The sequence below is a fragment of the Oncorhynchus kisutch genome, linkage group LG26 (genome assembly GCF_002021735.2).
Source record: "Oncorhynchus kisutch isolate 150728-3 linkage group LG26, Okis_V2, whole genome shotgun sequence".
Lineage (NCBI taxonomy): Eukaryota > Metazoa > Chordata > Actinopteri > Salmoniformes > Salmonidae > Oncorhynchus > Oncorhynchus kisutch.
In genome coordinates, this window is record NC_034199.2 from 30,786,630 (window position 1) to 30,814,562 (window position 27,933).

The 27,933-nt window shown below is 40.8% G+C and overlaps 2 protein-coding genes across 6 annotated transcripts in view; both read left to right on the top strand.

Annotated features, from left to right (window-relative positions):
- The window catches only part of LOC109870727 (interleukin-1 receptor type 1), a 48,518-nt gene extending 20,804 nt beyond the window's left edge, over positions 1-27,714 (top strand). For 4 of the 5 annotated variants that reach the window (XM_031805840.1, XM_031805843.1, XM_031805839.1 and 1 more), the window contains exons 9-11: positions 144-287; positions 822-995; positions 1,420-2,238. In XM_031805840.1, the coding sequence (XP_031661700.1) occupies positions 144-287; positions 822-995; positions 1,420-1,895 (794 nt within the window). In that variant the 3' untranslated portion in view covers positions 1,896-2,238. Of the gene's footprint in view, positions 1-143; positions 288-821; positions 996-1,419; positions 2,239-26,766 lie in introns of those variants that run through there. The other variant, XM_031805841.1, reaches the window with a different exon arrangement.
- LOC109871305 (interleukin-1 receptor type 2) lies at positions 2,578-27,243 on the top strand. The gene is made up of 10 exons (XM_031805844.1): positions 2,578-2,847; positions 7,107-7,184; positions 17,906-18,158; positions 18,250-18,430; positions 19,085-19,274; positions 21,404-21,466; positions 21,630-21,765; positions 25,664-25,815; positions 26,021-26,164; positions 26,722-27,243. Exons 1-10 carry the CDS (start codon positions 2,838-2,840, stop codon positions 26,727-26,729), a joined length of 1,215 nt encoding a protein of 404 aa, XP_031661704.1. The 5' UTR covers positions 2,578-2,837; the 3' UTR covers positions 26,730-27,243.
- Positions 27,715-27,933: the final 219 nt, after the last annotated feature.

Below are 27,933 nucleotides of genomic sequence, written 5' to 3' on the forward strand. Positions count from 1 at the left end.
TGGCCCTTTACTCTTGTTTTGATAGTGTATTATAACATCTGCAACCTCACCACTTTTGAAAACTGTTTGAAGAATTAAAGCCAGTCAGCTTGACCTTGGGTAAAAACTGTTATAAATGCTATCTTCTCTCTTTTTCTGCACAGATCCAAACAACCTGTTCCCTATTGGGGTACTACTGACTAGTCTGGTATTGGTGTTTACTGTTAGTGTTGTGATTTACCATCGCTTCAAGATTGACATTGTGCTGTGGCTAAGGCGGGTGTTCCCGCTTCTCTACCCAAACACAGGTACACAATGAGAGACAGTTTATCGCACATATACTGCCCAAGTACACTCAAGGAAAGATTAATAGAAACATACCTGAGCACGCACACGCAGACATTGCGCACACACGCACGGACACATACACACTATCTGCAGACTCATTGCATACTGTGCATTCACAAAATGGAAACTCGCATAAACATACATTCTACACCAGATACAGACAGTAATGCACATACAGCATGTCTCCCCACAAACCCCCAGGCCCACACTTAAACCCACACACATGAATGTTGCATTGCTTGTTTCCCATTCCCCACCTGACCACAAGTAAAATCAGTAGCAAGGTACTGTAGCACATCCCACAGCTGCAGTATGCAAGCACTGCATTTTCCATGACAGAGGAAACAGAGGAAGATTCATACGAGGCACTGAATAGGCTATGATGTCATTAATATCCAAGCCTCCTCTGTTAGGCAGGTTTGTGGAGACATTTGCTCCAGCCCAGCACTAACACACCTATTTTGTTTTACCTGTCTCTGTCCTGCATGTGGCAGACTCTGATGGGAAGCTGTATGATGCGTACGTGGCTTACCCCCGTCTGTTTGGGGATGGGGGCAGGGCCTGTGGAGAGGCAGAGATGTTTGCCCTCCACACGTTGCCCCAGGTTCTGGAGGGGAGGTGTGGCTACAGGCTCTTCATACTGGGCCGGGACAGCCTACCAGGGGAAGGTAAGACATCTCGGTTCGACCCTGGGGCTCCAGGTTCCACAAGATTATCTTAGCATTGGCATTAGTACACATGTAGCATGATGATGAGATATGTGGAATCTTTTTGAAGTCATAAAGACCTTATGAAACCATCTTAATGCTTAAACAATGTTTTAATAACCATTTTCCCTGCTCCCTTTCTTCCTCTCCCTCTTCTCCTCCCTCCTCTCTTTCCCCCTCCCCCTTTTCTTCTCCCTGCCCCACTCTTCCTCTTCTCCTCCCTCCTCCCTGACCCCACCTCTCCCTCTTCTCCTCCCTGACACCCCCTCTCCCTCTTCTCCTCCCTGACCCCCTTCTCCCTCTTCTCCTCCCTGACCCCCCTCTCCCTCTTCTCCTCCCTGGCCCCCCTTTCCCTCCTCTCCTCCCTGACCCCCTCTCCCTCTAGCTGTATTAGATGCTGTGGAGGAGAGCATGCTGGCCAGCCGGTGTCTCCTCCTGGTCTACTCTGGCTCTACGTTCTGCAGTGACAGCAGCGGTGTCCTGGAGGCCTGGCAGAGCTTCGAGAGGCAGACGGCCATGCACCATGCCCTGCTGGAGGGCTCCCTTAAGGTGGTCCTGGTGGAGCTGGAGGAGGTCACTCCTACACAGCTGGCCCTCTTCCCTGAGTCGGTGCGCCACCTCCGGGAGCGCCAGGGCGCCGTCTGCTGGTGGAAGAGTAGCAGGATAAGGAGGTCCAAAGGGTTGAGGTGTGGGAGGTGGAGAAAAGAGGTGGCGGAGAAGAGAGGGGAGCAGGCTTCGCCCCCTCTCTCCTCACCCTCTCTTTTCTTGTCCTCACGCTTCTGGAAGGAGTTGAGGTATTATATGCCAGTGAGGGGCATGAGGACGAGGTGCCCAGAGAAGAACAGCCTGTTGAACTTGTGATGGGATTGATGGGCTTTGGAGAGGACAGTGATAGACATAAGGAGGAAATATGTTGAATGAAAGGACTTCTGATACCATGGAGAGTATAAATGTTGTTCCTGACTCTCACAACACATTTCCATTAAATATTCTTGAATCAGACTTTGGAGGACTGATCCTCTGGGATGATGATTGATCATCCTGCCGATTAATGTTGTAAAATGCACAGTTAATTAAGAGTATTAATTCTGAACATATTGGCAGAGCCACTCAAACACACACACCACACACACAATTTACCACTGTTGTACATACACACCACATCTGTGAGAGAGCTTTAATAAAGAGAGTCCAGTACATTCTATATAATGTATTTGATGTCTTTATTTGTCTACTTAAAAAAGGTTCCCACCAATGTTCCTTTATTTAGGATTTTTAAAATATTTTTTTCAGATTTGTTAATCCTCCAATGAGAAGCTATGTGTTTAAACTAATATTTATGGGTGCAGTTATTTGTTATGAGGCCAAAGTATTTATGAACAGCTTATTGGCATTTAATATGAAATGTTTTCTAAATGGTGAGCTGACTATTAACAAACACCTTATGATTTATTAATGAAAGCACGGTCCTGAAACTTCCCAGAAAGGGTGTGGCGATTTGCACAAATTGGTTGCGTGCTAGCTCTTCTGTTATGTCTAGTTTACATACAGGTAGAACTGGCTGTGACTGGTAACCTGCTTTACTGTAATCCCATTTCAAAGAAAGTGTGGTTAGGAGTACTGGGGATTCTAAAATCCAATGGCGGAAAATCCAGCTGAGGTTGTTTCACACCTCAAGAAAACATTCTCTAGCATTGTCTTGCCAAACTGAAGAATCTAACTTAAAATCACACTTCCGCGAGCCTGAAACCACTGTGAAACAAAGTGAAGAGGAGGACCTTGGGTTTATCATCTCTAAAATACATGGATTCATGTAAGTATTGCAATTGTTACTGCGAACTATTGGTACACTTGGGCTTATGTAGCATGAAGGTAGCCATTGGGAAAGATTAACAGCATGTTAAAAGTTCTGATAAAAAGTGAAACTTTATAGATTTTTGAATGGTCCTGCAGCGATGTCATGAGGTCCACCTGGCTACCACAACACAGTGTCTTCAGTAAAGTTTGTTGTCCTCACGGAGAAGCAACTCCACCATGGGGCTCGTTTGTCAATTGCAATGGCTCATTAGCTAGTCCCCATTTATGCAGCTCTGCCTGGAGGCTCTCAAGTCTTGTTCACACTGCAGGCCTTAAAAGGATACTTTTATATTTTGGCAATGAGGTCCTTTATCTACTTCCCCAGAGTCAGATGAACTCGTGGATACCATTTTTATGTGTCCAGTATGAAGGAAGTTAGAGGTAAGAGGTAAGCCAATGCTCACTTGCGTTAAGGCAATTAGTGGAAGTCTATGGGTATCTGCTATTGTGCTAGTAGATATCTATAGATCCCCTACACTATTTTCGTGTTTGTTTTCTCACACGAACAGAAATTGAGCGAACAGTGTAGAATCTTTACAACCAGGAATTGACAGAGGGATTTCTACTAGATAACATAGCCACAAAGTCAGAACAGCTTTCCCATTTTGACAACAGATGTCGTTGTGGCGGGAGAAAACAATAGGCGAATATCACAGCCAGTCACAACACTGGCGAGTAAGTTATACTGTGAAACACCATCGTTCCACTATTACTGCAGATATATTATGGACATTTTCTCAAATTACAATCCCAAAATCCTAAGAAATCCTACTTTAAAGATAGAATCCTTAATTGAATCAAAAACAAAGTGGTCCCCGCACCTGAGGGATGGGCCTGGAGAAATATAGACTCAAATTCATAGACACCGCTATGGATGCAAGCACTGACCATCCACGATGGTTCCATTTACATTGTTTACAAACATTGGAGTAAAACAAGCTTGTATTTTGGTTCTGATGGTGTACGACAGTTGAACTAAGCTCATGTGGGATTCACAAGTTATATCCTATAAGAGTCAATGGGTATACAGTATATCATTCATATACAAGTTCAAAAATGGATGTAGCGTCTAAGGATTCCAGCTTTTAACCATTCGTTTCTTGTTAGATCTGTTAGAGTTGCGTCAATTCGAATCTGGTATCAGGATAAATATGACAATGAGTCACCGATTGTATACTATGTATTTTTTATTGGCTAAGCAATCAGTGGTAAATGCAATTTTCGTATATACGGGCTCTCTGTCCCACCTCGCAGGGCAAAACAGAGAACTGACTTGTTCCTGACAAAGATATTATAATATACCCTGATGGCAGTAGTAGTTCCGGCTTCCGAGCCGGCCTGTCAGAGTAGAGACTGGGCGTGGTTTAAACTGGCTCAGCCTATTGCAGGCGCTCAGGCGGGTCCCCGCCTCTTGGCGCTTCTGTTGATAGATGTAACTGTTGCTGTGAAGAACATCCATGCGCTCATGCTCGATACAGTTATCTCGCACCTGGCTCCTGTTATCTAACAAAAGACAGCTTGTTCTGCAACCCCACGCTCTGAATGTGCCCCCCCCCCAACTAATTGCATAGGTCCTGTCTTCTGTATTTTTCCATCATGAGAAAGGCCCATGGCCCTGAAGCTTTTAACAATGTTTTAAGTCAGCTATGTTGCATAACACATACATACATCCACACAAGCCAACAGCAGATAATATTCAATCATATATATGGTAATGGCTATAATGTAAAACACAGGATCCAACAGATCCATCCTTTGAAGTTTCAGGATTTTGAGGAACTCCCTCCTGGTTTTATAACTCTTATCACAAAGCTTCATGTTGTCATTGATATGCTTGGAGATAATTGCATTAGGTTTGGACACCATCCACAAATGAATTACTGTTGTGCTATGTGTGCAAGTGACAGAAGTTGAACCTTATCTTGTCTTACCATGTGCGTTGCTATAGTGCTAGGAATGTGTTAGTCGTTGCTGGTTAGTACTCTGTATGATCATGGAGTAAAAAGCATGGACCATGCACGTGTTGCAGAGATAGCTTACAGAGCTGTGGCCTTGCATGATGACTAAAGAGTAACCTGCTAAAAAGTATGTCTTCGTGGTGTGTGTGGTTGACATCTGAGTAAAGTGTTGACTAGGGTTCAGTCAGTTAATTGGCATTTTGTGTTTTTTGAATTGTATATTTTGTACTGTCTTGATGTTCTTCTCTGTTATGGTCTTTTGTGAGTTGCATTATTTTGCTTTGCACTCTGCTGAGTTTATCACTCCAAATCTTCAATTTGTTTTGTCTCAAGTCATTCACGTCTTCAACATCAGTCATCAGATTCATTGTGAGAGGTCAATCATGTCAGATATGAGTAATTACATTGACACCGTGTGGGTGACACCGTTGATTCATTTTCCCCTATGCCGGTTTTGGCGATCGTCCAGTAATGAAATGACTTACTACAACCATCATAATGCTGTACTTCTCTCACTAGAGTGCTTTTTCACCATCCATTTCAATGGGTTGAAATTGTTACTGTAGCTGGTTGACTAAAACCATTAATCAGACATTTCGGTCAACACTTTACTGTATGTGTCCTTATTGATGAAGCCTTTATAACAGCTATATTACACATTATACCAAATGTCATAAGCTGTCATAAGTTTTTTTGAATAGTAGTGAGTAACGGCATAAGATGTAATAAAACTAGTTAATAATGGGTTTTATAGATGACTGTTCATCCTGTTGTCATATTCTCTAATGTCAACTGTTAGTAACAACTGCTATTATACAGTCTGCAAGACAACTTTTGTCATATGTTATTACATGCTACATAAGAGTCTACATACCAGATGTTATAACAGGAATGACGGACGTCATAACCTTGTCATATGGCTTTATAGTGTGTGCACAAACACCTTCAGTATAGTGACTTTCATTTGAGGTGTTATGAAATAGCTACTGTATGAATGTGCTTATACCACAGGTCGAGTTGAATATCACAAAATGTTACCATTCAAATGATCTCCAAGAAACATGGGCAAATGGGAGCACAGATGTAGATTTGATTCTGGCGCCTACTAGCACTCTTGACTCCACATCCTGTAGTGCCTCTGTCAAGGCACAGCCTTATGGCTGTAGCCTAGCAGTTAACAGCACTGGGCTAGTAACTGAAAGATCGCTGGTTCGTATCCCCTAGCCAACTAGATAAAAACCTGTCGATGTGCCCTTAAGCAAGGCACTTAACCCATTTGCCCATAATTTCAATAAAAAGACCAGGCTGCTTGGTCAACCCAGAAAGAAAGTGAATAAAAACCCATCTGATGGTTAAATTAACCCATGTTTAGATAATCACATAACCTGTCACATTATGCTGGCTTGCAAAATGATGTCTAATTCTGGTAGAAATCCAGCCGGAATGGGGATATCCAACCTTCTGAATTTTGGGGTTAACACTGGGGTTATTTTACAACAATGAGTGTTAATTCAACATTTAATTGTTATGTTCAGAGTGTAGGCCCTTAACATTAAATGGGCGGCAGGTAGCCTAGTGGTTAGAGAGTTGGACTAGTAACCGAACGGTTGAAAGATTGAATCCTTGAGCTGACAAGGTAAAAATCTGTTGTTCTACCCCTGAACAAGGCAGTTAACCCACTTTTCCTAGGCTGTTGTTGAAAATAAGAATTTGTTCTTAACTGACTTACAGTTAAACATAAAACAATTTATGATGACATATTCACTAAGGATCTCATTTGGTGAAGGCTATTGGACTGAAAATGGATGAATGCAACAACTATGTCTCTGTCACTAACAGATACAGTCATGGATAGTGCTGTAACTCTACAATTCACTTGACAGAATAGACACTCTGGAGTATTAAATAAATATATATATATTCTTTACACTAAGCAGTGTGTTAATTTAACACTTTCCAATGTCTATAGGGGTCCACACTTTAAGTGCTAATTTAACACTCAGTGTTGATTTAACACTGGATAATTTGCTATGTAGCTCTGGGGTGTGTTTGTGTGGGAGACAGAAATTCAGTTGACAAGTAAGGGATTAAGTGGATGGTCAGAAAGAAGCATGGTACTTTTGTGTGTCTGATCACTTCACTTGCTGAAGATTTTGGACAGTATGATGTGACCCTTGATTCTGATAGTTTGTTTGAGTCTATTATGTCAATGTGTGACTAAAACTCACAAGTGATTATGTGTGTCTCTTTGTTTCAGCTATGGATTGGAGTCAGAGGTTGCAGCTCTTGCTCTTCTCACTCCTCTGTCTCACTGGCAACTCCAAGGCAGTAGGAGGTAAGTAGGATGAACTTTACCCACAGAATTCATCAGCCATCAATCAATCAATCAACCATGTTACGAGGACAGCTAGAAGTACTGATTGAATTAAGTTAACAGCTCTATATCCGGAAACATGGTCCTTCACTTTGTCATGATTTAAGTCTGACCTCTGGTGGGTGTTGATAGAATTATATCCTTTGATACAGCAATCTGGAAAATATTTGTGTGCATGTTTCTTGTGTTCTCAAAGGTATAGCACAGAGCAAATTCTCCTGTGTTAAAAAAACACCGTTTTAAAGTTCCTGAACAGTCATTCTGAAAAGTACTTTTTATCTCATGGCTACCTACCAGGAAGTTTAAAAAGACAGGCTGAGTGGGCGGTGAGATTATATTAATTAATTTGCCTTGACTGAGAGCTCTTTGAAATGCCAAGTAACTTGGATGCTATGTCAAGTAACTTGGATGCAGTGAAAAGTTATACAGTAAAATCCTCTCAAGAAAATTTGGTAACACAAAAAGCAACTCGAACACCATTGAAATTGCATCAACAATATCATTTAAAAATATATATAAAGTTGAAGTCGGAAGTTTACATACACCTTAGCCAGACTTAATGATGGTGTTGGAGTCGTGCCTGGCCGTGCAGTCATGAGTGAACAGGGAGTACAGGAGGGGACTGAGCACACACCCCTGAGGAGCCCCCGTGTTGAAGATCAGCGTGACGGATGTCTTGTTACATATATTGTTTAGCCAGGATCCAGTTGCAGGGGGAGGTGTTCAGTCCCTTGGTCTTTAGCTTAGTTATGAGCTATGAGGGCACTATGGTGTTGAACACTGAGCTGTAGTCAATGAATAGCATTCTCACATACAGTTGAAGTCGGAAGATTACATACACCTTAGCCAAATACATTTAAACTCAGTTTTTCACAATTCCTGACATTTAATCATAGTAAAAATCCCATGTCTTAGGTCAGTTAGGATCACCACTTTACTTTAAGAATGTGAAATGTCAGAACAATAGAAGATAGAATGATTTATTTCAGCTTTTATTTCTTTCATCACATTCCCATTGGGTCATAAGTTTACATACACTCAATTAGTATTTGGTAGCATTGCCTTTAAATTGTTTAACTTGGGTTAAACGTTTCGGGTAGCCTTCCACAAGCTTCCCACAATAAGTTGGGTGAATTTTGACCCATTCCTCCTGACAGAACTGGTGTAACTGAGTCAGGTTTGTAGGCCTCCTTGCTCTCACACGCTTTTTCAGTTCTTCCCAAAAGTTTTCTATAGGACTGAGGTCAGTGCTTTGTGATGATCACTCCAATACCTTGACTTTGTTGTCCTTAAGCCATTTTGCCACAACTTTGGAAGTATGCTTGGGGTCATTGTCCATTTGGAAAACCCATTTGCAACCAAGATTTACCTTCCTGACTGATGTCTTGAGATGTTGCTTCAATAAATCCACATAATTTTCCAACCTCATGATGCCATCTATTTTGTGAAGTGCACCCCTACAAATGATGCTGCCACCCCCGTGCTTCACGGTTGGGATGGTATTCTTTGGCTTACAAGCCTACCCCTTTTTCCTCCTAACATAACGATGGTCATTATGGCCAAACAGTTCTATTTTTGTTTCATCAGACCAGAGGACATTTCTCCAAAAAAGTACGATCTTTGTCTCCATGTGCAGTTGCAAACTGTAGTCTGGCTTTTTTATGGCGGTTTTGGAGCAGTGGCTTTTTCCTTGCTGAGCGGCCTTTCAGGTTAGGTCGATATAGGACTAATTTTACTGTGGATAAAGATACTTTTGTACCTGTTTCATCCAGCATCTTCCCAAGATCCTTTGCTGTTGTTCTGGGATTGATTTGTACTTTTTGCAACAGAACGCGTCTCCTTCCTGAGTGGTATGACGGCTGCGTGGTCCCATGGTGTTTATACTTGCATACTATTGTTTGTACAGATGAACGTAGTACCTTCAGGCATTTGGAAATTGCTCCCAACAATGAACCAGATTTGTGGAGGTCCACAATTTATTTTCTGATGTCTTGGCTGATTTCTTTTGATTTTCCCATGATGTCAAGCAAAGAGACACTGAGTTTGAAGGTAGGCCTTGAAATACATCCACAAATACACCTCCAATTGACTCAAATTATGTAAATTAGCCTATCAGAAGCTTCTAAAGCCATGGCATAATTTTCTGGAATTTTCCCAGCTCTTTAAAGGCACAGTCAACTTAGTGTATGTAAACTTCTAACCCACTGGCATTGTGATACAGTAAATTACAAGGGAAATGATCTGTAAACAATTGTTGGAAAAATGACTTGTATCATGCACAAAGTAGATGCCCTAACCGACTTACCAAAACTATAGTTTGTTAACAAGAATTTTGTGGAGTGGTTGAAAAACGAGTTTTAATGACTCCAACCTAAATGTTTAATTTTGTCTAGCTTAGCATTCCAAATCAAATGAAATATTCTTTGCTCATATGATTTTAAAAACAAATCATCTGGAGTTGGTAATGCCATTAGTAAGTAAGTCAACTGTGACGAAAGAGTTCATCAATGTAATTTTTCCATAAATAGACAAGTATTTACCTCTCCATGGTTACAAAATCGTATCTATTTTTGCTAACTTTCTATTGAAATTAATTTAGGTAAATTAATTTATATTTTTTGAGATGTGAATACCAAGTATGTCTACTTCACCATCAAACCATTTTATTGGTAAACTACAAGGTAGTGTAAACACTGTCTTTTTTAATGATTCGATACGTAATATGGTACACTTGTCATAATTAGGTTTTAATCCAGAGGGGCTAGAAAAGTGATCAAAATCTTCAATGAGACTGTGCAGGGATCCAGATTGTGGACTTAAGAAAAAACTAGAGTCATCTTTCAAAATATCATTTTGTGAATCATGGATAACCATCATTTGTAACGAGTTTCTGTAAATTATTTTTGGTAGAATTTCTGTGTTGAAGATTCAAAAATGCATCTTTCCCCATTTTCCATCCAATTCGCTTTATTTTTGTAATACATTACACTTGATCGTTCTTGAATAAGTACCTCCATGTCTTTTTGTTTTTCCTCTAACCTATTTTGTGTCTCTATAGTACAGTTTCCATTACCATCTACCTGCACTGTTGCTTCCTCTATTTCCTTTATCAGTCTAATCTCTTTTGACCTAAACTGCTTATGTTTTAATGATGAGCATTCTATTGAATGGCCTCTAAAAGTACATTTGAAAGTGTCCCATACAATAAGGGGATCTGCTGTACCTATGCTGTACAAAAAAGTAAATTATGAATTATTTTGTCTTAGTTAAGAACAAATTGTCATCCAATAGGCTTTGATTACATTTCCAATATCCCCGTCCACGTGGAAATTCTGTAAGAGTTTTATGGAGGCCAATTAAATGGTGGTCCGATCGCATTCAGTCTCATATTAATACTTTTAAAACTTTTGATGCCAACAGGAACGAGACTAGGAAGTAATCAAGACGGATAGCTTGATAAATATCTCTCTAGGTCTGGGTTTTTAAACCTCCATATATCCACTAGTTCTAATGTATCCATGATCTTTGTGATCTCCTTAAGTCTTGAGAGTGATAGTTTGTAGAATGATTTCTGTTTGTAGAATGAGATCTGTTTTTGGTCCAATAGCATATTTAAAAGAATCCATCGTCCTTGCGGATCTGTTTGCACATTTGGATCAAAATTTGTATTAATTAGTATAATCACCCCTTTTGAGTTATTTTGACCATGACGAAAATATATTTCTACCTCCCAGTCTCTTTTCCACCCAACCTCATCTATATTTGTAGAATGAGTTTACTGTAAACAATAGATATTATATTGTTTCTCTTTTAGCCATGTAAAAATTGATATTATTTTTATGATCTGCTAAGCCATTACAATTATAACTTGCTATACTTATTTCCCCACTTACCGTAATGATACCCAAGTTTCAATTATACTTACCACAACCAATGTTTGTAATCTTACCATTATAAAGCACCATGATTATTAAGTGTCCATATAGCAGTACCATAATAATGTGCACTGTTTAGCATACTGTAGCTGCAACTTTGTAAATCTCCAATTGTCCTAATATTCTACCAACTAAAACCTCCCCCCATATCTAGGTCTGTTGTCACTAAGACCATCAGACCATCTCCCTGACTCAGGACGCAAAGGTGCGTCATAAGGCAAACCCTTGGCCACCAATTGGTGTTGGTCAGAGGGAAAAAATGTGCAGTCCCATGATAACATAATTATCTATGAGGATGCCTAAGAGAACTAACCAAATAACATGGATAACAGTCAGGAAAAAATATGTATAGTAACAATAATAGATAATATTAATATAAATAATAACAGCACAATCTTATACATGCCTGCTCATAAGTCCTAGCAAGGTTATAAGCAAGTCAGCCCAGTCTGCTCAGTTCATTGGATTCAATTGTTCGTTAAATGTATTTATTTTTTTATGAAAAAAAGAAGAGAAAACAACCAAAATATATCGCAAGATCAGTCCCTTAAAAAAAAAAATGTTAATTACATACAAGACATATTTCATGCAGTCCTCATTATATCCTGTTGTATTCCGAAAACAGGTATAATGTCTTACCATCGGCTGCTGTTCTATCCTGCTGATACAGTGTAAAACCTGCCGGCTGTATGTTGTTCATGTCGTCGTTCAGCCACGACTCAGTGAAACATAAGATATTACAGTTTTTAATGTCCCGTTGGTAGTTTGATCTTGCTCGTAGGTCATCGATTTTTATTTTACAATGATTGCATGTTTACCAATAGAACGGATGGCAGTGGGGGTTTACTCACTCACCTACGAATTCTTAGCTGGCAGCCCAACCTCTGCCCCCTTTTTCTCCATCTTCTATGCATGCAAATGATGGGGATTTAGGCCTGTTCCCGGGAAAGCAGTATATCCTTCTAGTCGGACTCGTTAAAGGAAAAAGCTTCTACCAGTTCGTGGTGAGTAATCGCTGTTCTGATGTCCAGAAGTTATTTTCGGTCATAAGAGACAGTAGCAGCAACATTATGTGCAAAATAAGTTACAAAATAAGTTACAAACAATGCAAAAAAAATGAACAAAATAACACAGTTGGTTAGGAGCATGTAAAGCATCAGCCATTCTCTCCGGCGCCATTCCACAGTACACATTGAGATCCTAAGTGAATGCTATCATAAAAAATATATATATTTATCATAATACCATACGTCTTTAATAAGACCTTATTTTGAGGGCCTAGTTTTACTCTAATACAGGGGCCTGAAACACATACACATCACTTTGAACCAAAACTACGTTGATTATTACTTCCCAGCATTCTCTATTACAAGTTGACATTTTAGAATTGTTTGTTTCAATATCTATGTTTGTGCACGTACATTGATTGACTGATTTATCGTATACTACACAAAGATAAACTACATACATTTTTCTAAACTAATCCAATCACTTAGTTCAAATCAGTTAGTTCCTAATGTTCCTAACCCTGACAGTCATTCTGAATGCAGGTTGCAGGTGAATTCATTTTCCAACTGTTGGATCTCCACCCACTGATTGGATTTCAATAGGAATTACACATCACCTTGTAAGACAGCATAATATGACTTGCAGGCCTGATGTGGTCCTTGTATTACTGTACACTCTCAGAATAAAAGGTTTAGATTTGTTACTAAAGGGGTACATACACTTATTTGTCTTTGTGTAGCATAAGATTAATCAATCAATGTACTTGCACAAACATAGATATTGTCATAGATATTGACTCTCTCCTTGCTGAGTATCAAAGGCCTTGGATAATCTTGGCAAATAGCTGACAGACAGCCAGAGACCCACCCTCTCTCCCACAGGAGAGGAGTGGGGGGCTGGGCAGGTTTTCTGACACTTTCACACCCCATCTAAATAAGGCAGGAGGGGAAACTCTCCCTCTGGCTCCCGCCTTATCTCAGCTCACTGGTCACCATAGCAGCACCCACCCGTAGCACACACTCCAGCAGGTGTATTTCACTGGTCATCCCCAAAGCCAACTCCTCCTTTGGCCGCCTTTCCTTCCAGTTCTCTGCTGCCAATGACTGGAACGAATTGCAAAAATCACTGAAGCTGGAGTGTTATATCTCCCTCACTAACTTTATGCATCAGCTGTCAGAGCAGCTTACCGATCATTGCACCTGTACATATCCCATCTGTAAATAGCCCACCCAACTACCTCATCCCCATATTATATATTTTTTTTGCTCCTTTGCACCTCAGTATCTCTACTTGCACATTCATCTTCTGCACATCTGTCACTCCTGTCATGTATTGTCATATTATGTCTTGTTCCTGTTCTTTCTCTTCACTCCGTTTCCCTCTGCTGGTCGTATTAGGTTACCTTCTCTTCCTCTCCTTCCCCCAGCTGTTCCTCATCTTCTCTAACTACCTCGTTCACCCTTTTCCCACCTGTTCCCTTTTTTCCCTCTGATTAGGTCTCTATTTCTCTCTCTGTTCCTGCTTCTTTCTTTGTCAGATTCTCATTTGAGTTTCTCATGCCAGAACCAAACTATCGTCTCGTTTGCTTCACCCTTGTCCCATTCTGTCGGAATCTGCCTGTTCTTCTGATGCTACGTGTGATCAGGTACCTCTGTCCGCTACGACCCGCGCCTACCCAGAGAGACCAGCAGTCTGTCGCCGCAACCCAGCTATTCTCCTCTGCTGCTAAGAAGGGGACTCTTTTGTTCATTTGTCGCCCTCTCTGAGGGTTGTCTATTTTGCCATTTTCTACATCTGAAGAGGATCTATGTCTTCCCTGTGTTTTTACATTAAAGGACTCTGTTTTTGTTAAACCGCTTTTGGGTCCTCACTCAAGTGCACAACAACTCCAGTGTTTAATAGATCAATTGTAATTATTACACCACTATGGCCTATTTATTGCTTTACCTCCCTTATCTTACCTCATTTGCACACACTGTATAAAAAAATATATATTGTATTATTGACTGTATGTTTGTTTATTCCAGGTGTAACTCTGTGTTGTTTGTGTCACACTGCTTTTGCTTTATCTTGGCCAGGTCGCAGTTGTAAATGAGAACTTGTTCTCAACTGGCCTACCTGGTTAAGTAAAGGTGAAATAAAAATATACAGTGGGGAGAACAACATACACTTCCGATATTGCAGGTTTTCCTACTTACAAAGCATGTAGAGGTCTGTAATTTTTATCATAGGTACACTTCAACTGTGAGAGACAGAATCTAAAACAAACATCCAGAAAATCACATTGTATGATTTTTAAGTAATTCATTTGCATTTTATTGCATAAAAATTACAGACCTCTACATGCTTTGTAAGTAGGAAAACCTGCAAAATTGGCAGTGTATCAAATACTTGTTCTCCCCACTGTATACAGTGAGGCAAAAAAGTATTTAGTCAGCCACCAATTGTGCAAGTTCTCCCACTTAAAAAGATGAGAGAGGCCTGTAATTTTCATCGTAGCTACACTTCAACTATGACAGACAAAATGAGAAAAAAGAAATAAAATCCAGAAAATCACATTGTAGGATTTTTAATGAATTTATTTGCAAATTATGGTGGAAAATAAGTATTAAGATTGTAATTCCTTTGTTACAGAGACATTTTGCGCCCAAAACTCCAACAGCCAAAAATAAACTTTGGAACAATATTCATAAGATAGGAATGTTAAGAATGGCACGTGGGGATCTAAAGAATAATCCTGTCATATTGTTTATTCTTTTGTGACCTAATTAAGGATGGGATAACGAAATAACTAACTTGGAAGGTGTACATATTTTATCTGTATAGTTTCCATCCCATAGGATGTCAATACAATATGAAGAACAATTAAACTATTTTTGAAAAGATAGAAATATGATTTTAGTCTTCACATTAACTAAACCACGGCCCTAATGAGGTCAGAAGAGCGTGTCAGTGTGATGGAACTGCCTTTCCGACCAGAGTGCTTAAAAGGACTCGCTAAGAATGAACATATTCAGACCAGAAAGTGTGGAGCAGTGGCTACACTGCTGAAAATGGTGAGACCAGTACATTGCTGGGTTACCACTGGTGTGTAAAGTGGTCGGGAGCTGAACCCTGAATAATAAATCATTGAGACCAGCAGACGAACGGAGATGGACGTTACAAATGGTTGAAACTACCAGACCAGCCGACGGGAATCGCGAGCTGGACGTTATGAAATGGTTGGAAACTCTGAAAAACAACACTAAGTGAGAAGATAACCTCCATTACGAGACCATAAACATTCAGTTTGCAGCTGTGCATGTAAAAGTGGACCTAGAACTTTTACTAAAGACACGAGGTGGGAAGGAAAACATTCCATCTTATACAATCGTTTGTGCATCTAAAGTATCTGGCCTAACAAACACTTCACTACCAGAGAAGCTCTACAAAGAAGAAGGACATTGTGACCTCTTGTGGACAAGCCGGGCCTTAGACTGAATGGGACACTAAAGACAACGACCCCGTTTCCCATAGAATGATCAATCGAGTCCAACAGAGATAGACGACGAACAAAGACATCTACACATAAATACATTGCGTTCCTTACCCAAATGAGAGGTGGTTCTTGAGCAAAGTATTATTATTAATTTGAAGGTAGTTTCTAAATGTACGATAAGTTTGACTCTCTTTGTCTCTCCCTCTCTTTATCTACCCCTCCCTCTGCATATGTTTAACAAGCCGTCATATCTTGTCAGTCCACTAGGGATTTTTATCTCATGTAAGTGTGTATGTATGGATTCTGTGTTATTATTTAGTTAGTTAGTAAATAAATAATTAAGCCAATTTGCATAATGCTGATTCGTGAGGTTAGAGTTCTTTCAGATATCAAGGAGTATGCAACATTCAGAATGGTACTGATATGAGGTAATGGTTACTAAGTGTTATCTATATATATCTTTGAGTTTATTTCAGGAGATGCTATCATGTTAAACAACTTCTTCTGTGGTGTCCCAAATTCATAACGAGTTAATTGTTACATGATTATTTTAAATCGAATAACAATTGAACATAGTTTGTTCATTCGATAAATAACAGTCATCACATTAATGATAGTCAAGTCACAACAATATTGAAAGAAAAAATAAAATAAAAAAATTATCCTGAGAAATATGATGATGGGCATGGTTTTAGTTCAAAGTGACGTGTATGAGTTTCAGGCCCCTGTATTAGGTTAAAACTATGCCTGCAAACTAAGGTGTTATGAAACATTATTTTTTATGACAACATATTCACTTCGGATCTCACTTTTTGAAATCCTTAGGAACAAAAATGGATGAATACAGTAATAATTTCTCTGTCACTAACAAATACAGTCATGGGTGGTAACTCTACAATTTGCTCGAAAGGCAAGACACTGTGGGAAATATTTTAATAAGGCTTTACACTAAATGGTCTGTTAACACTGTTTTGGTGTCTATACGGGTCCACGGACTCAACCATTTCAATATTGATTTAACACCATCAGTGTTAATAAAAAAATGAACATTTGTTGTGAAGAGATATATTTTGAAAGGACCCTCTCTGTAAAAACTCTGTCTATGCATACTACATGACACGTGTAATAATTGCATACTTTTTTGGTGTGCATCATTTCCCCAACATATTCTGTTCTTTAAGAGGTGGCCTCATTAACCTCTCTGGGATATGTGGGACGGTAGCGTCCCACTTGGCCAAAAGCCAGAGAAAATGCAGAGTGCCAAATTCAAATAAATTCCTATAAAAATCAATCTTTCATGAAATCACACATGTAAGATACCAAATTAAAGCTACACGTGTTGTGAATCCAGCCAACATGTCAGATTTCAAAAAGGCTTTTCGGTAAAAGCAAACGAGGCCATTAGCACCTCCATAAACAAAAGAGAGAAAACATTTCAACCCTGCAGGCGCGACACAAAATGCAGAAATAAAAATATAAATCATGCCTTTGACGAGCTTCTTCTGTTGGCACTCCAATATGTCCCATAAACATCACAAATGGTCCTTTATTTCGATTAATTCCGTCCATATTATATCCAAAATGTCCATTTAATTGGCGCGTTAGATCCAGAAAAACACCGGTTCCAACTTGTGACTACAAAATATCTCAAAAGTTACCTGTAAACTTTGTCAAAACATTTCAAACTACTTTTGTAATACACCTTTAGGTATTTTTTTAAAGTAAATAATCGATCAAATTGAAGACGGGATGATCTGTGTTCAATACAGGAAGAAAATAAACTGAAGCATGCTTTCTGGTCATGCGCCTCTATCAAACAGTACACATGAAGTGAACCTCGTTCAAGATGGCCATACTTCTTCATTACACAAAGGAATAACCTCAACCATTTTCTAAAGACTGGTGACATCCAGGGGAAGCGGTAGGAACTGCAAGCAAGACCCTTAGAAAATCTGTATTCCCAATGAAAACCCATTGAAAAAAAATCTGAATGGTTTGTCCTCGGGTTTTCGCCTGCTACATAAGTTCTGTTATACTCACAGACATGATTCAAACAGTTTTAGAAACTTCAGAGTGTTTTCTATCCATATCTACTAATAATATGCATATCTTATCTTCTGGGGATGAGTAGCAGGCAGTTGAATATGGGCATGCTTTTCATCCAAAATTCCAATATCCTAGAAAAGTTAAATAAGATGGTGGTCCTCAAACAGTCCCTGTACTGCATGTTTGTCTTTACTCTATAGACTCTTTGTTTGCAGAGCTCTGTGAGGACAAAGGACGAGAGACTGAGTGGGTCTTTTCAGTTTCCGGTGATGCTGCCATGTTGACATCCACCCTGTTGGACCTCAATGGGTTCAACTACCACAGCATCCCCTATAACATCTCATGGTATTACCTAAGGACTGGGACAGAGCTGACCAGGAAGACAGGAAAGACTCTGGTGAAGGGGAAGACACTTTGGATTTTTAACATCACGATGGAAGATGCTGGAGACTATGAGTGTGTTGTGAGGTAGGGGCTATACATTTGTCTGCTGTGTGTGTGTATATGTGTGTGTATATGAGTGTGTGGTGTAAATCTTTCCTGGTACCTTTGATAACAGACTACCCTCTGAGTGCTACAAGAAGGTTGCCTTACTGATTGTGAACCACACCAACCCAGAAGAATGCGGTCGACCAGAAAAGGCCCAACAGGTCCTGACCAACACAGCCACCTCTTTCCTGAACTGCCCATTGAGTGACCATATCAGGGAAGTAGACAACTACTCCATCCAGTGGTACAAGGTGAGTCCAATGGGGTAAACAGACAGTGCAGTGCAATAGGAGAGTGTTGAGAGGGGACGCCTGACAGCAGGGGCGTACTAGCCATCTGGCATTTTGAGAAAATGGTGGATGGGCTGGTCCATTTTTAGCCCAATGGAATTGTCTAACTAGTTTTTTTTGTACAAAAATATAATTATCTGGCTAATAATTGGGGCCACAATGACAAAAACTGGCCTTTTGGGGGCCTCAAGGAAAGAAAATGGGCCAATGGAAAAATGGTCCGGTGAGTCAGAAACGCCCGGGCGGATTTCTGGTCCCAGTCTGCCCTTTCCTGACAGTGCTGGAAAGTCTGTTTGAACTCTTTCTTTTCAGCCATCCAGTCAGTCTCTATGTATGCTTAATTTGTGTTTAAAACTATAGGAATGTAGGGTTATTACTACTAGTGAAAACTTGTGACTACATTTGAGACAATGTTCCAACAGACACAGCACTGCACATACCCTTTACATTGTTCATTGCTCTCACACATTGTACTGCATTGAATTGTTATGAGAGTAGGTCTTCTAAGGTAAGACATTATCAGAACTTATGTGTAATTGTATATTCATTTTGTACTACTAGCCATATCCCATTACCACTACCTTTCAGTGTGCATTTCTATTTGAACCCTGTCAGGGCTGTGAACCCATTGTGGAAGATGATCCCTTGTGGAACAGGTTTAGTTATGTCAGTCACAGTGCTGTGGAGTTACTCCGAGTAGAAGTGGTCACCCTTGAGGACCATGCGTTCTACACCTGCACCATGACCTTTAACTTGGAAGGGCTCAGCGGCAGGATCTCAGAGACCATCAACAGTACGGTGGACGGTGAGTATTGTTGGCACAGCTCATAAAAGTTGTCCTTAACCACAGATCTAGGATCAGATTATTACCATATACCCCCAATCCTTACCACAGCCATTACAGAGACAGTAACTTCAGAAATTAGTCACACACGTTGACTTTTTCCACAACTTGTGAAGCAAAGTGAGATTAAAATAGATATAATTGTCATTTTTTTGTCAAGAATCTACATAAGTATTCAACTCCCTGAGTCAATACATGTTAGAATCACCTTTGTTGCGATTTATAGCTGTGAGTCTATCTGGGTAAGTCTCTAAGAGCTTCCACCCCTGGATTGTGCAACATTTCCCCATTATTCTTTTCAAAATGCGTTAAGTTGTCAAATTGGTTGTTGATCATTGCTTGACAACCATTTTCAGATCTTGCCATAGATTTTCAAGCAGATTTAATTCTAACCTGTAAATCGGTCACTCAGGAACATTCACAGTTTTCTTTGTTAGCAGCTTCAGTGTAGATTTGGCCTTGTGTTTAAGGTTATTGACCTGCTGAATGGTGAATTCATCTCCTAGTGCCTGTTGGAAAGCAGACGGAACCAGGTTTTCCTCCACAATTTTGCCTGTGTTTAGCTGAATTCCGTTTCTTTTTCAAATAAAAAACTCCCCAGTCCTTAACGACAGGCATACCCATATCATGATGCAGCGACCACTATGTTTGAAAATAGGGAAAGTGGTAGTCAGTAATGTGTTGCATTGGATTTTCCACAAACATAACACTTTGTATTCAGAACAAGAAGTGAAATGCTTTGCCACATGTTTTGCAGTATTACTTTAGTGCCTTGTCGCAATCAGGATGCATGTTTTAGAATATTTTTTATTCTGTATAGGCTTCCTTCATGAGCCCTGTCAATCAGGTTAGTATTGTAGAGTAACTACAATGTTGTTGATCCATCCTCAGTTTCTTCCTATCACATCCATTAAACTCCGTAACTTTTTAAAGTCACCACTTGCATCATGGCGAAATCCCTAAGCAGTTTCCTTCCCTAAGTGGTTTCCTTCCAACCTGTATCTTTGCAGTGAGTGTAATTAATTTTACTCCTGAACTTATTTCACCATGCTCAAAGGGATATTCAATGCCTGCTTTATTTTTATTGTTTTACCCATCTACCAATAGTTGCCCTTCTTTGCGAGGCTTTGGTAAACCTCCCTGGTCTTTGTGGTTGAATCTGTGTTTGAAATGCACTACATTGAGGGACCTGTAACGGCTGTCGTGGGTTGAAGAAGGTGAAGAGGACCAAAGTGCAGAGTGGTACGTGTTCATGATGTATATTTATTTTAACTCAGAACACTATGACCAAAATAACAAAAAAAGACCAACACGAAACAGTTCTGTCTGGTACAGAGACAGAAAACAACTACCCACAACTCAAGGGCGAAACCAGGCTGCCTAAGTATGGTTCTCAATCAGAGACAACGATTGACAGCTGCCTCTGATTGGGAACCATACCAGGCCAAACACATAGAAATACAAACATAGAACAAAACATAGAATGCCCACCCCAACTCGCGCCCTGAACAACCTAAAACAGAGACATACAAAAGGAACTAAGGTCAGGACGTGACAGGACCTTACATGTAATTGTACTGTAATGTATGTGTGGGGTACAGACATGAGGTAGTCATTCAAACATCTATTAAAATCTATTATTATTATTATTATTGCACACGGAGTGAGTTCATGCAACTTATTATGTGACTTGTTCAGAAAAATGTTACTCCTGAACTTAGTTATGCTTGCCATAACAAAGGCATTGAATACTTACACTAAAGACATTTCCGCTTTTCATTTTTTGTAACCATTTCGAAAAACATAATTCCACTTTGACATGATGGGGTATTGTGTGTAGGCCTGTGATACAATAATCTAAATGGAATCAATTTTAAATTCAAGCTGTAACACAACAAAATGTGTACAAAGTCAAGGGGTGTGAATACTTTCTGAAAGCATTGTATATGACCCTGAATCAGAGGTTATGATTTCATAGAGGCTGCTTTGAAAGCTCTGTGAGAGCTTAGAAAGGGCAATTTTCAATAGGGTCATGTGACTGCATATTTCTGTCGGTCTATGATGTTTTGGAATCATTGTCATCATTTCAGTGGAGTATTGCCTGGAGCCCAAAGTGGTTGAACCTGCCAATGAGATCATCAAAGCAGATTTGGGTGAGTAAAGCCACTATAGAACATGTACTGTATATGTGTGTGCATATGTTTGTGCGTGTGTGTGTGTGTGTGTGTGTGTGTGTGTATGTGTGTGTGCGTGCGTGAGTTTGTACAGTTCTTTTAATTCATGATGCAAATAACGAATTCAATGTTTGTCGCCTAGGTTCTTCCTTCAGTAAGATGTGTCGGGTGTTTGTCCCGAGTGTGGGGAATAAACATTGTGCAAATTTGAATTGGATAGCGCGAGATAACTCAATTTCCAAAATTGTCTCAGAGCGCGTCTTTCAGGAATCACAAAGGTAGGTTGAGACAACACAACAGCATCACAATACACACTAAGAATTCTACAAATGTGTTGCTTTTCAACAATTTTCATGTAGACGTGATTGTGTTTTGGATCATTGTCTTGCTGCATGATCCAGCTGCACCTTAGCTTCAACTCACAGACGGATGGTATGACACTCTCCTGTAGAATTCTCTGATATCGAGCAGAATACATGGTTCCTTGTATTAAGTCAAGTCGTCCAGGTCCTGAGGCATACCCAAACCATCTAAATACCATCACCATGCCCGCCCGTTGGTATTAAATTAAATGTTATTTGTCACGTACCGAATACAACAGTGAAATGCTTACTTACAAGTCATTAACCAACAATGCCATTTTAAGAAAAATGAGTGTTAAGAAAGTATTTACTAAAATAAACTGATGTAAAAAATAAATAAAAAATGTATATTTTTTAAAGAAGAAAAAAGAAAAGAAGAAAATAATGCAAATAATTTCATTAGCTGTTCAGGAGTCTCATGGCTTGGGGGTAGAAGCTGTTCGGGAGTCTTTTGGACCTAGACTTGGCACTCCGGTACCGTTGCCGTGCGGTAGCAGAGAGAACAGTCTATGGCTTTGGGCCTTCCTCTGACACTGCCAAGTCTATAGGTCCTGGATGGCAGGAAGCTTGGCCCCAGTGATGTACTGGGCTGTACGCACAACCCTCTGCAATGCCTTGCAGTCGGAGGCTAAGCAGTTCCCATACCAGGTGGTGTAGCTATGAGGTTCTTACTGTGTAATGCAGTGTTTGCTGCATTGTTCTATTGTATAGTATCTAAACTGTTGGTATCGTATCAGGTATACCACTAAGATTAAGATAGGATCCATATCCCTGAATACATAGTGCTTGCTTTGAAACTTCAGAACATCAAATCAAATTGTATTTGTCACAAGCTCCGAATACAACAACCTTACCATGAAATGCTTACTTACAAGCCCTTAAAGCCCTTAACCGACAATGCAGTTCAAGAAATAGAGTTGTATTTTCTAAATCAACTGAAGTAAAAAATGTAATGAAAAGTAACACAATAAAATAAGAATAACGAGGCTATATACAGGGGGTACCAGTACTGAGTCAATGTGCAGGGGTACAGGTTAGTCAAGGTTATTTGTGACTATACATAGATAATAAACAGAGGGTACCAGCAGTGTAAAAACAAAGTGGGTGGGGGGTCAATATAGATGATCCAGGTGGGCATTTGATTAATTGTTCAGCAGTCTTATGGCTTGGGGGTAGAAGCTGTTAAGAAGCCTTTTGGACATAGACTTGTCACTCCGGTACCACTTGCCGTGCTGTAGCAGAGAGAACAGTCTATGACTTGGGTGACTGCAGTCTTTGACAATTTTTTGGGCCTTCTTCTGGCACCGCCTAGTATATAGGTCCTGGATGGCAGGAAGCTTGGTCCCAGTGATGTACTGGGCTGTACACACTACCCTCTGTAGTGCCGGTCAGGATGCTCTCGCTAGTGCAGCTGTAGAATCTTTTGAGGATCTGGGGACCCATGACAAATCTTTTCAGTCTCCTGAGGTGGAAAAGCTGTTGTCGTGCCCTCTTCACGACTGTCTTGGTGTGTTTGAACCGTGATAGTTTGTTGGTGATGTGGACACCAAGGAACTTGAAATTCTCGAACCGCTCCACTACAGCCCCTTCAATATTAGTGGGGGCCTGTTCGGCCCTCCTTCTCCTGTAGTCCACGATCAGCTCCTTTGTCTTGCTCATATTGAGGGAGATGTTGTTGTCCTGGCACCACACTGCCAGGTCTCTGACCTCCTCTCTATAGGCTATCTCATCATTGTCGGTGATCAGGCCTACCACTGTTGTGTCATCAGCAAACTTAATGATGGTGTTGGATTGTGTGTAGGTCATTCATCCGGCGCCGGAGTGAACAGGCAGTGGCTCGGGTGGTTGCTGTCCTTGATGATCTTTTTGGCCTTCCTGTGACATCAGGTGGTGTAGGTGTCCTGCAGGGCAGGTAGTTTGCCCCCGGTGATGCGTTGTGCAGACCTCACTACTCTCTGGAAAGCCTTACGGTTATGGGCGGAGCAGTTGCCATACCAGGCGGTGATACAGCCCGACAGGATGCTCTCGATTGTGCATCTGTAAAAGTTTGTGAGTGTTTTTGGTGACAAGCCAAATTTCTTCAGCCTCCTGAGGTTGAAGAGGCGCTGCTGCGCCTTCTTCACCACGCTGTCTGTGTGGGTGGACCATTTCAGTTTGTCCGTGATGTGTACGCCGAGGAACTTAAAACTTTCCACCTTCTCCACCACTGTCCCATCGATGTGGATAGGGGGGTGCTCCCTCTGCTGTTTCCTGAAGTCCACGATTATCTCCTTCATTTTGTTGACCTTGAGTGTGAAGTTATTTTCCTGACACCACCTAGGGCCCTCACCTCCTCCCTGTAGGCTGTCTCGTCGTTGCTGGTAATCAAGCCTACCACTGTAGTGTCGTCTGCAAACATGATGATTGAGTTGGAGGCATGCATGGCCACGCAGTCGTGGGTGAACAGGGAGTACAGGAGGGGACTAAGCATGCACCCCTGAGGGACCCCAGTGTTGAGGATCAGCGTGGCAGATGTGTTGTTGCCTACCCTTAACACCTGGGGGCGACCCATCAGGAAGTCCAGGTTGCAGAGGGAGGTGTTTAGTCCCAGGGTCCTTAGCTTAGTAATAAGCTTTGTGGGCACTATAGTGTTGAATGCTGAGCTGTAGTCAATTATCAGCATTCTCACATAGGTGTTCCTTTTGTCCAGGTGGGAAAGGGCAGTGTGGAGTGCAATTGAGACAGTGTCATCTGTGGATCTGTTGAGGTGGTATGCGAATAGGAGTGGGTCTTGGGTTTCCGGGATGATGTTGTTGATGAGAGCCATGACCAGCCTTTCAAAGCACTTCACGGGTACCGACGTGAGTGCTACGGGGCGGTAATCATTTAGGCAGGTTGTTCTTTGCTTCCTTGGGCACAGGGACTGTGGTTGTCTGCTTGAAACATGTAGGTATTACAGACTTGGTCAGGGAGAGGTTGAAAATGTTAGTGAATGATGGTAGAAATTAGGCTAAACAGATTTAAGTTTGCCTGCATTAAAGTCCCCGGCCACTAGGAGAGCCGTTTCTGGATTAGCATTTTCTTGTTTGCTTATGGCCTTATACAGCTCGTTGAGTGCGGTCTTAGTGCCAGCATCAGTTTCTGGTGGTAATTAGATGGCTACGAAAAATATAGATGAAGATAGTGTGGTCTACAGCTTATCATGAGGTACTCTACCTCAGGCGAGCAATACCTTAAGACTTCCTTAATATTAGGCATCATACACCAGCTGTTATTGACACACACCACCACCCTCGTCTTACCGGATGTAGCTGTTCTGTCCTGCGGATGTACGGAAAACCCGGCCAACTGAATATTATCCTTGTTGTCGTCCAGCTACGACTCGGTGAAGCATAAGATATTACACTTTTTAATGTACCGTTGGTAGGATAGTCTCGAATGGAGCTCATCCAGATTATTCTCCAGTGATTGCATGTTGGCCAATAGAATGGATAGTAGAGGCAGGTTACTCACTCGCTGACAAATTCTCTCAAGGCACCCTGATCTCCACCCCCTGTACCGCTGTCTTTTCTTCACGCGAATGACGGGGATTTGGGCCTGGTCTCTGAGAAACAGTATATCCTTTGCAGAAGACTCATTCAAGTAAAAATCTTTGTCTAGTTCGAGGTGAGTAATCGAGACCAATGTACAAAATAAGTTACAAACAATGCAAAAAAACACACAAAGTAGCACAGTTGGTTAGGAGCCCATGAAACGGCAGCCATCCCCTCCGGCGCCAATAACAGTATATGTTATCTTAACTGTGGCCATGATGGTTTGATTGTGTGTTCACAAGGGGGAACTTTTCTGAAGAGAAGGAGGGTGTATGGTTGGAGCGTAATTTGAATTTCTTGACGGTGGAAGAGGAAGACTTTTCCATCCATTACACGTGTAAGGTTTCCAGCGACAGAGGCAGTCCTTCTGCCTCCTTCACACTACAGCCTACAGGTAACACAACACTTTCTGGAAGATAACATAAAAATGTTTCAAAAGAGATCACACACATATTATCCTGGCCCTTTACTCTTGTTTTGATAGTGTATTATAACATCTGAAACCTCACCACTTTTGAACAAAAATGGTTGAAGAATAAAGCCAGTCAGCTCGACATTATGTATTTTAAATGCTATCTCCACTCTCTTTTTCTGTACAGATCCAAACTATCTGTTCCCTATTGGGGTACTACTGATCACTCTGGTATTGGTGTTTACTTTTAGTGTTGTTATTTACCATTGCTTCAAGATCGACATCATGCTGTCTCTCAGGAGGATGTTCCCGCTTCTCCACACAAACACAGGTAAGCAATGAGAGACGCTTTACCGCATATATACTTCGCAAGAACACTCACGGAAGCATTAATAGAAACATGCCTCAGCATGCACACACACACACACGCGCACGCAGACATACACACTATCTGCAGACTCATTGTATGGTGTGCATTCACAAAATGGAAACTCGCACTAACATAAACATACATTCTACACCAGATACAGACAGTAATGCACATACAGCATGTCTCCCCACAAACCCCCAGGCCCACACTTAAACCCACACACATGAATGTTGCATTGCTTGTTTCCCATTCCCCACCTGACCACAAGTAAAATCAGTAGCAAGGTACTGTAGCACATCCCACAGCTGCAGTATGCAAGCACAGCATTTTCCATGACAGAGGAAACAGAGAGAAAGTTTCATACGAGGCACTGAATAGGCCATGTTACCATGAAACACAAGCAACTATGGTGTCATTAATAACCAAGCCTCCTCTGTTAGGCAGGTTTGTGGAGACATTTGCTCCAGCCCAGCACTAACACCTATTTTGTTTTACCTGTGTCTGACTCTGATGGGAAGCTGTATGATGCGTACGTGGCGTACCCCCGCGTGCAGAAAGACGAGGTGCCCAGAGAAGAACAGCCTGTTGAACTTGTGATGGGATTGATGGGCTTTGGAGAGGACAGTGATAGACATAAGGAGGAAATATGTTGAATGAAAGGACTTCTGATACCATGGAGAGTATAAATGTTGTTCCTGACTCTCACAACACATTTTCATGAACATTTATTGAATCAGACTTTGGAAGATTGATCCTCTGGGGTGAGATTTATTTTTGGCGGGATGATGATTGATCGTCCTGCCGATGGAAAATGCACAGTTAAGAGTGTATTAATTCTGACCATATTGGCATATTGATTTGTCTTTGTTTGTCTACTTTAACAAAATTGTTGAAAGAATAGTTTTTCAGATTTGTTTATCATCCATTGAGATAAGCTATAAGTGTTTAAAGTAATATTTATGAATGCAGTTATTTAGTATTTATGAACAGCTTATCAACATTTAATATTAAATGTTTTATAAATGGTGAGCTGACTATTAACAAACACCTTATATGATTTATTAATGAAAGCACAGTCCTGAAACTTCCCCAGACATTTCCCAGAAATGGTGTGTCGGTTTGGAGAGGTTGAGGTTGTGTCACACGTCAAGAAAACAACCTCCAGCACTGTCTTGTTAACCTGAAGTATCAAACTTAAAATCACACTTCCGCGAGCCTGAAACCACTCAGTGTGAAAAAAAGTGAAGAGGAGGACCTTGGGTTTATCATCTCTAAGAAAATACATGGATTCATGTAAGTATCGTAATTGTTTCTGCAAACTATTGGTACACTTGGGTTTATTATGTAGCATGAAGGTAGCCATTAGGAAGGATTAAGCTAGAGATGTCTGTTTTTTGCATGAGCTGCCTCTCAATCCGCCAATGTCAGCCTTCCGCATATGCGGAGGAAAGTGACCGGGCTACAGCGGTGTTTGTTGGACCATGAGATGTCTCGAAAATCAGTCTTCTCACAAAAATGTCTAGAGTCCGAACGGTTTGGCCTTATCAATATGACCACTCTATGGAAAGATGAGACTCACGGACACGATGATCTAATCTGTTTTGCTCTAGGACCCCCACAAGTGTCACGACTCATCTGAAGGTAACCCATAGAAATGAATGGAAGTATAGAGGTAGTTTTGCTTTCAAATATAAGAGGTGAAATATTTGTCTATAAAAACTAAAATATTT

Bases quoted from the DNA above. Each gene is read 5' to 3' on its own strand.
- LOC109871305 (XM_031805844.1), top strand. The intron at 7,185-17,905 runs GTAAGTAGGATG...CTTTGTTTGCAG, and splicing joins CAACTCCAAGGCAGTAGGAG to AGCTCTGTGAGGACAAAGGA. The intron at 21,766-25,663 runs GTAGGTTGAGAC...TGTGTTCACAAG, and splicing joins GTCTTTCAGGAATCACAAAG to GGGGAACTTTTCTGAAGAGA.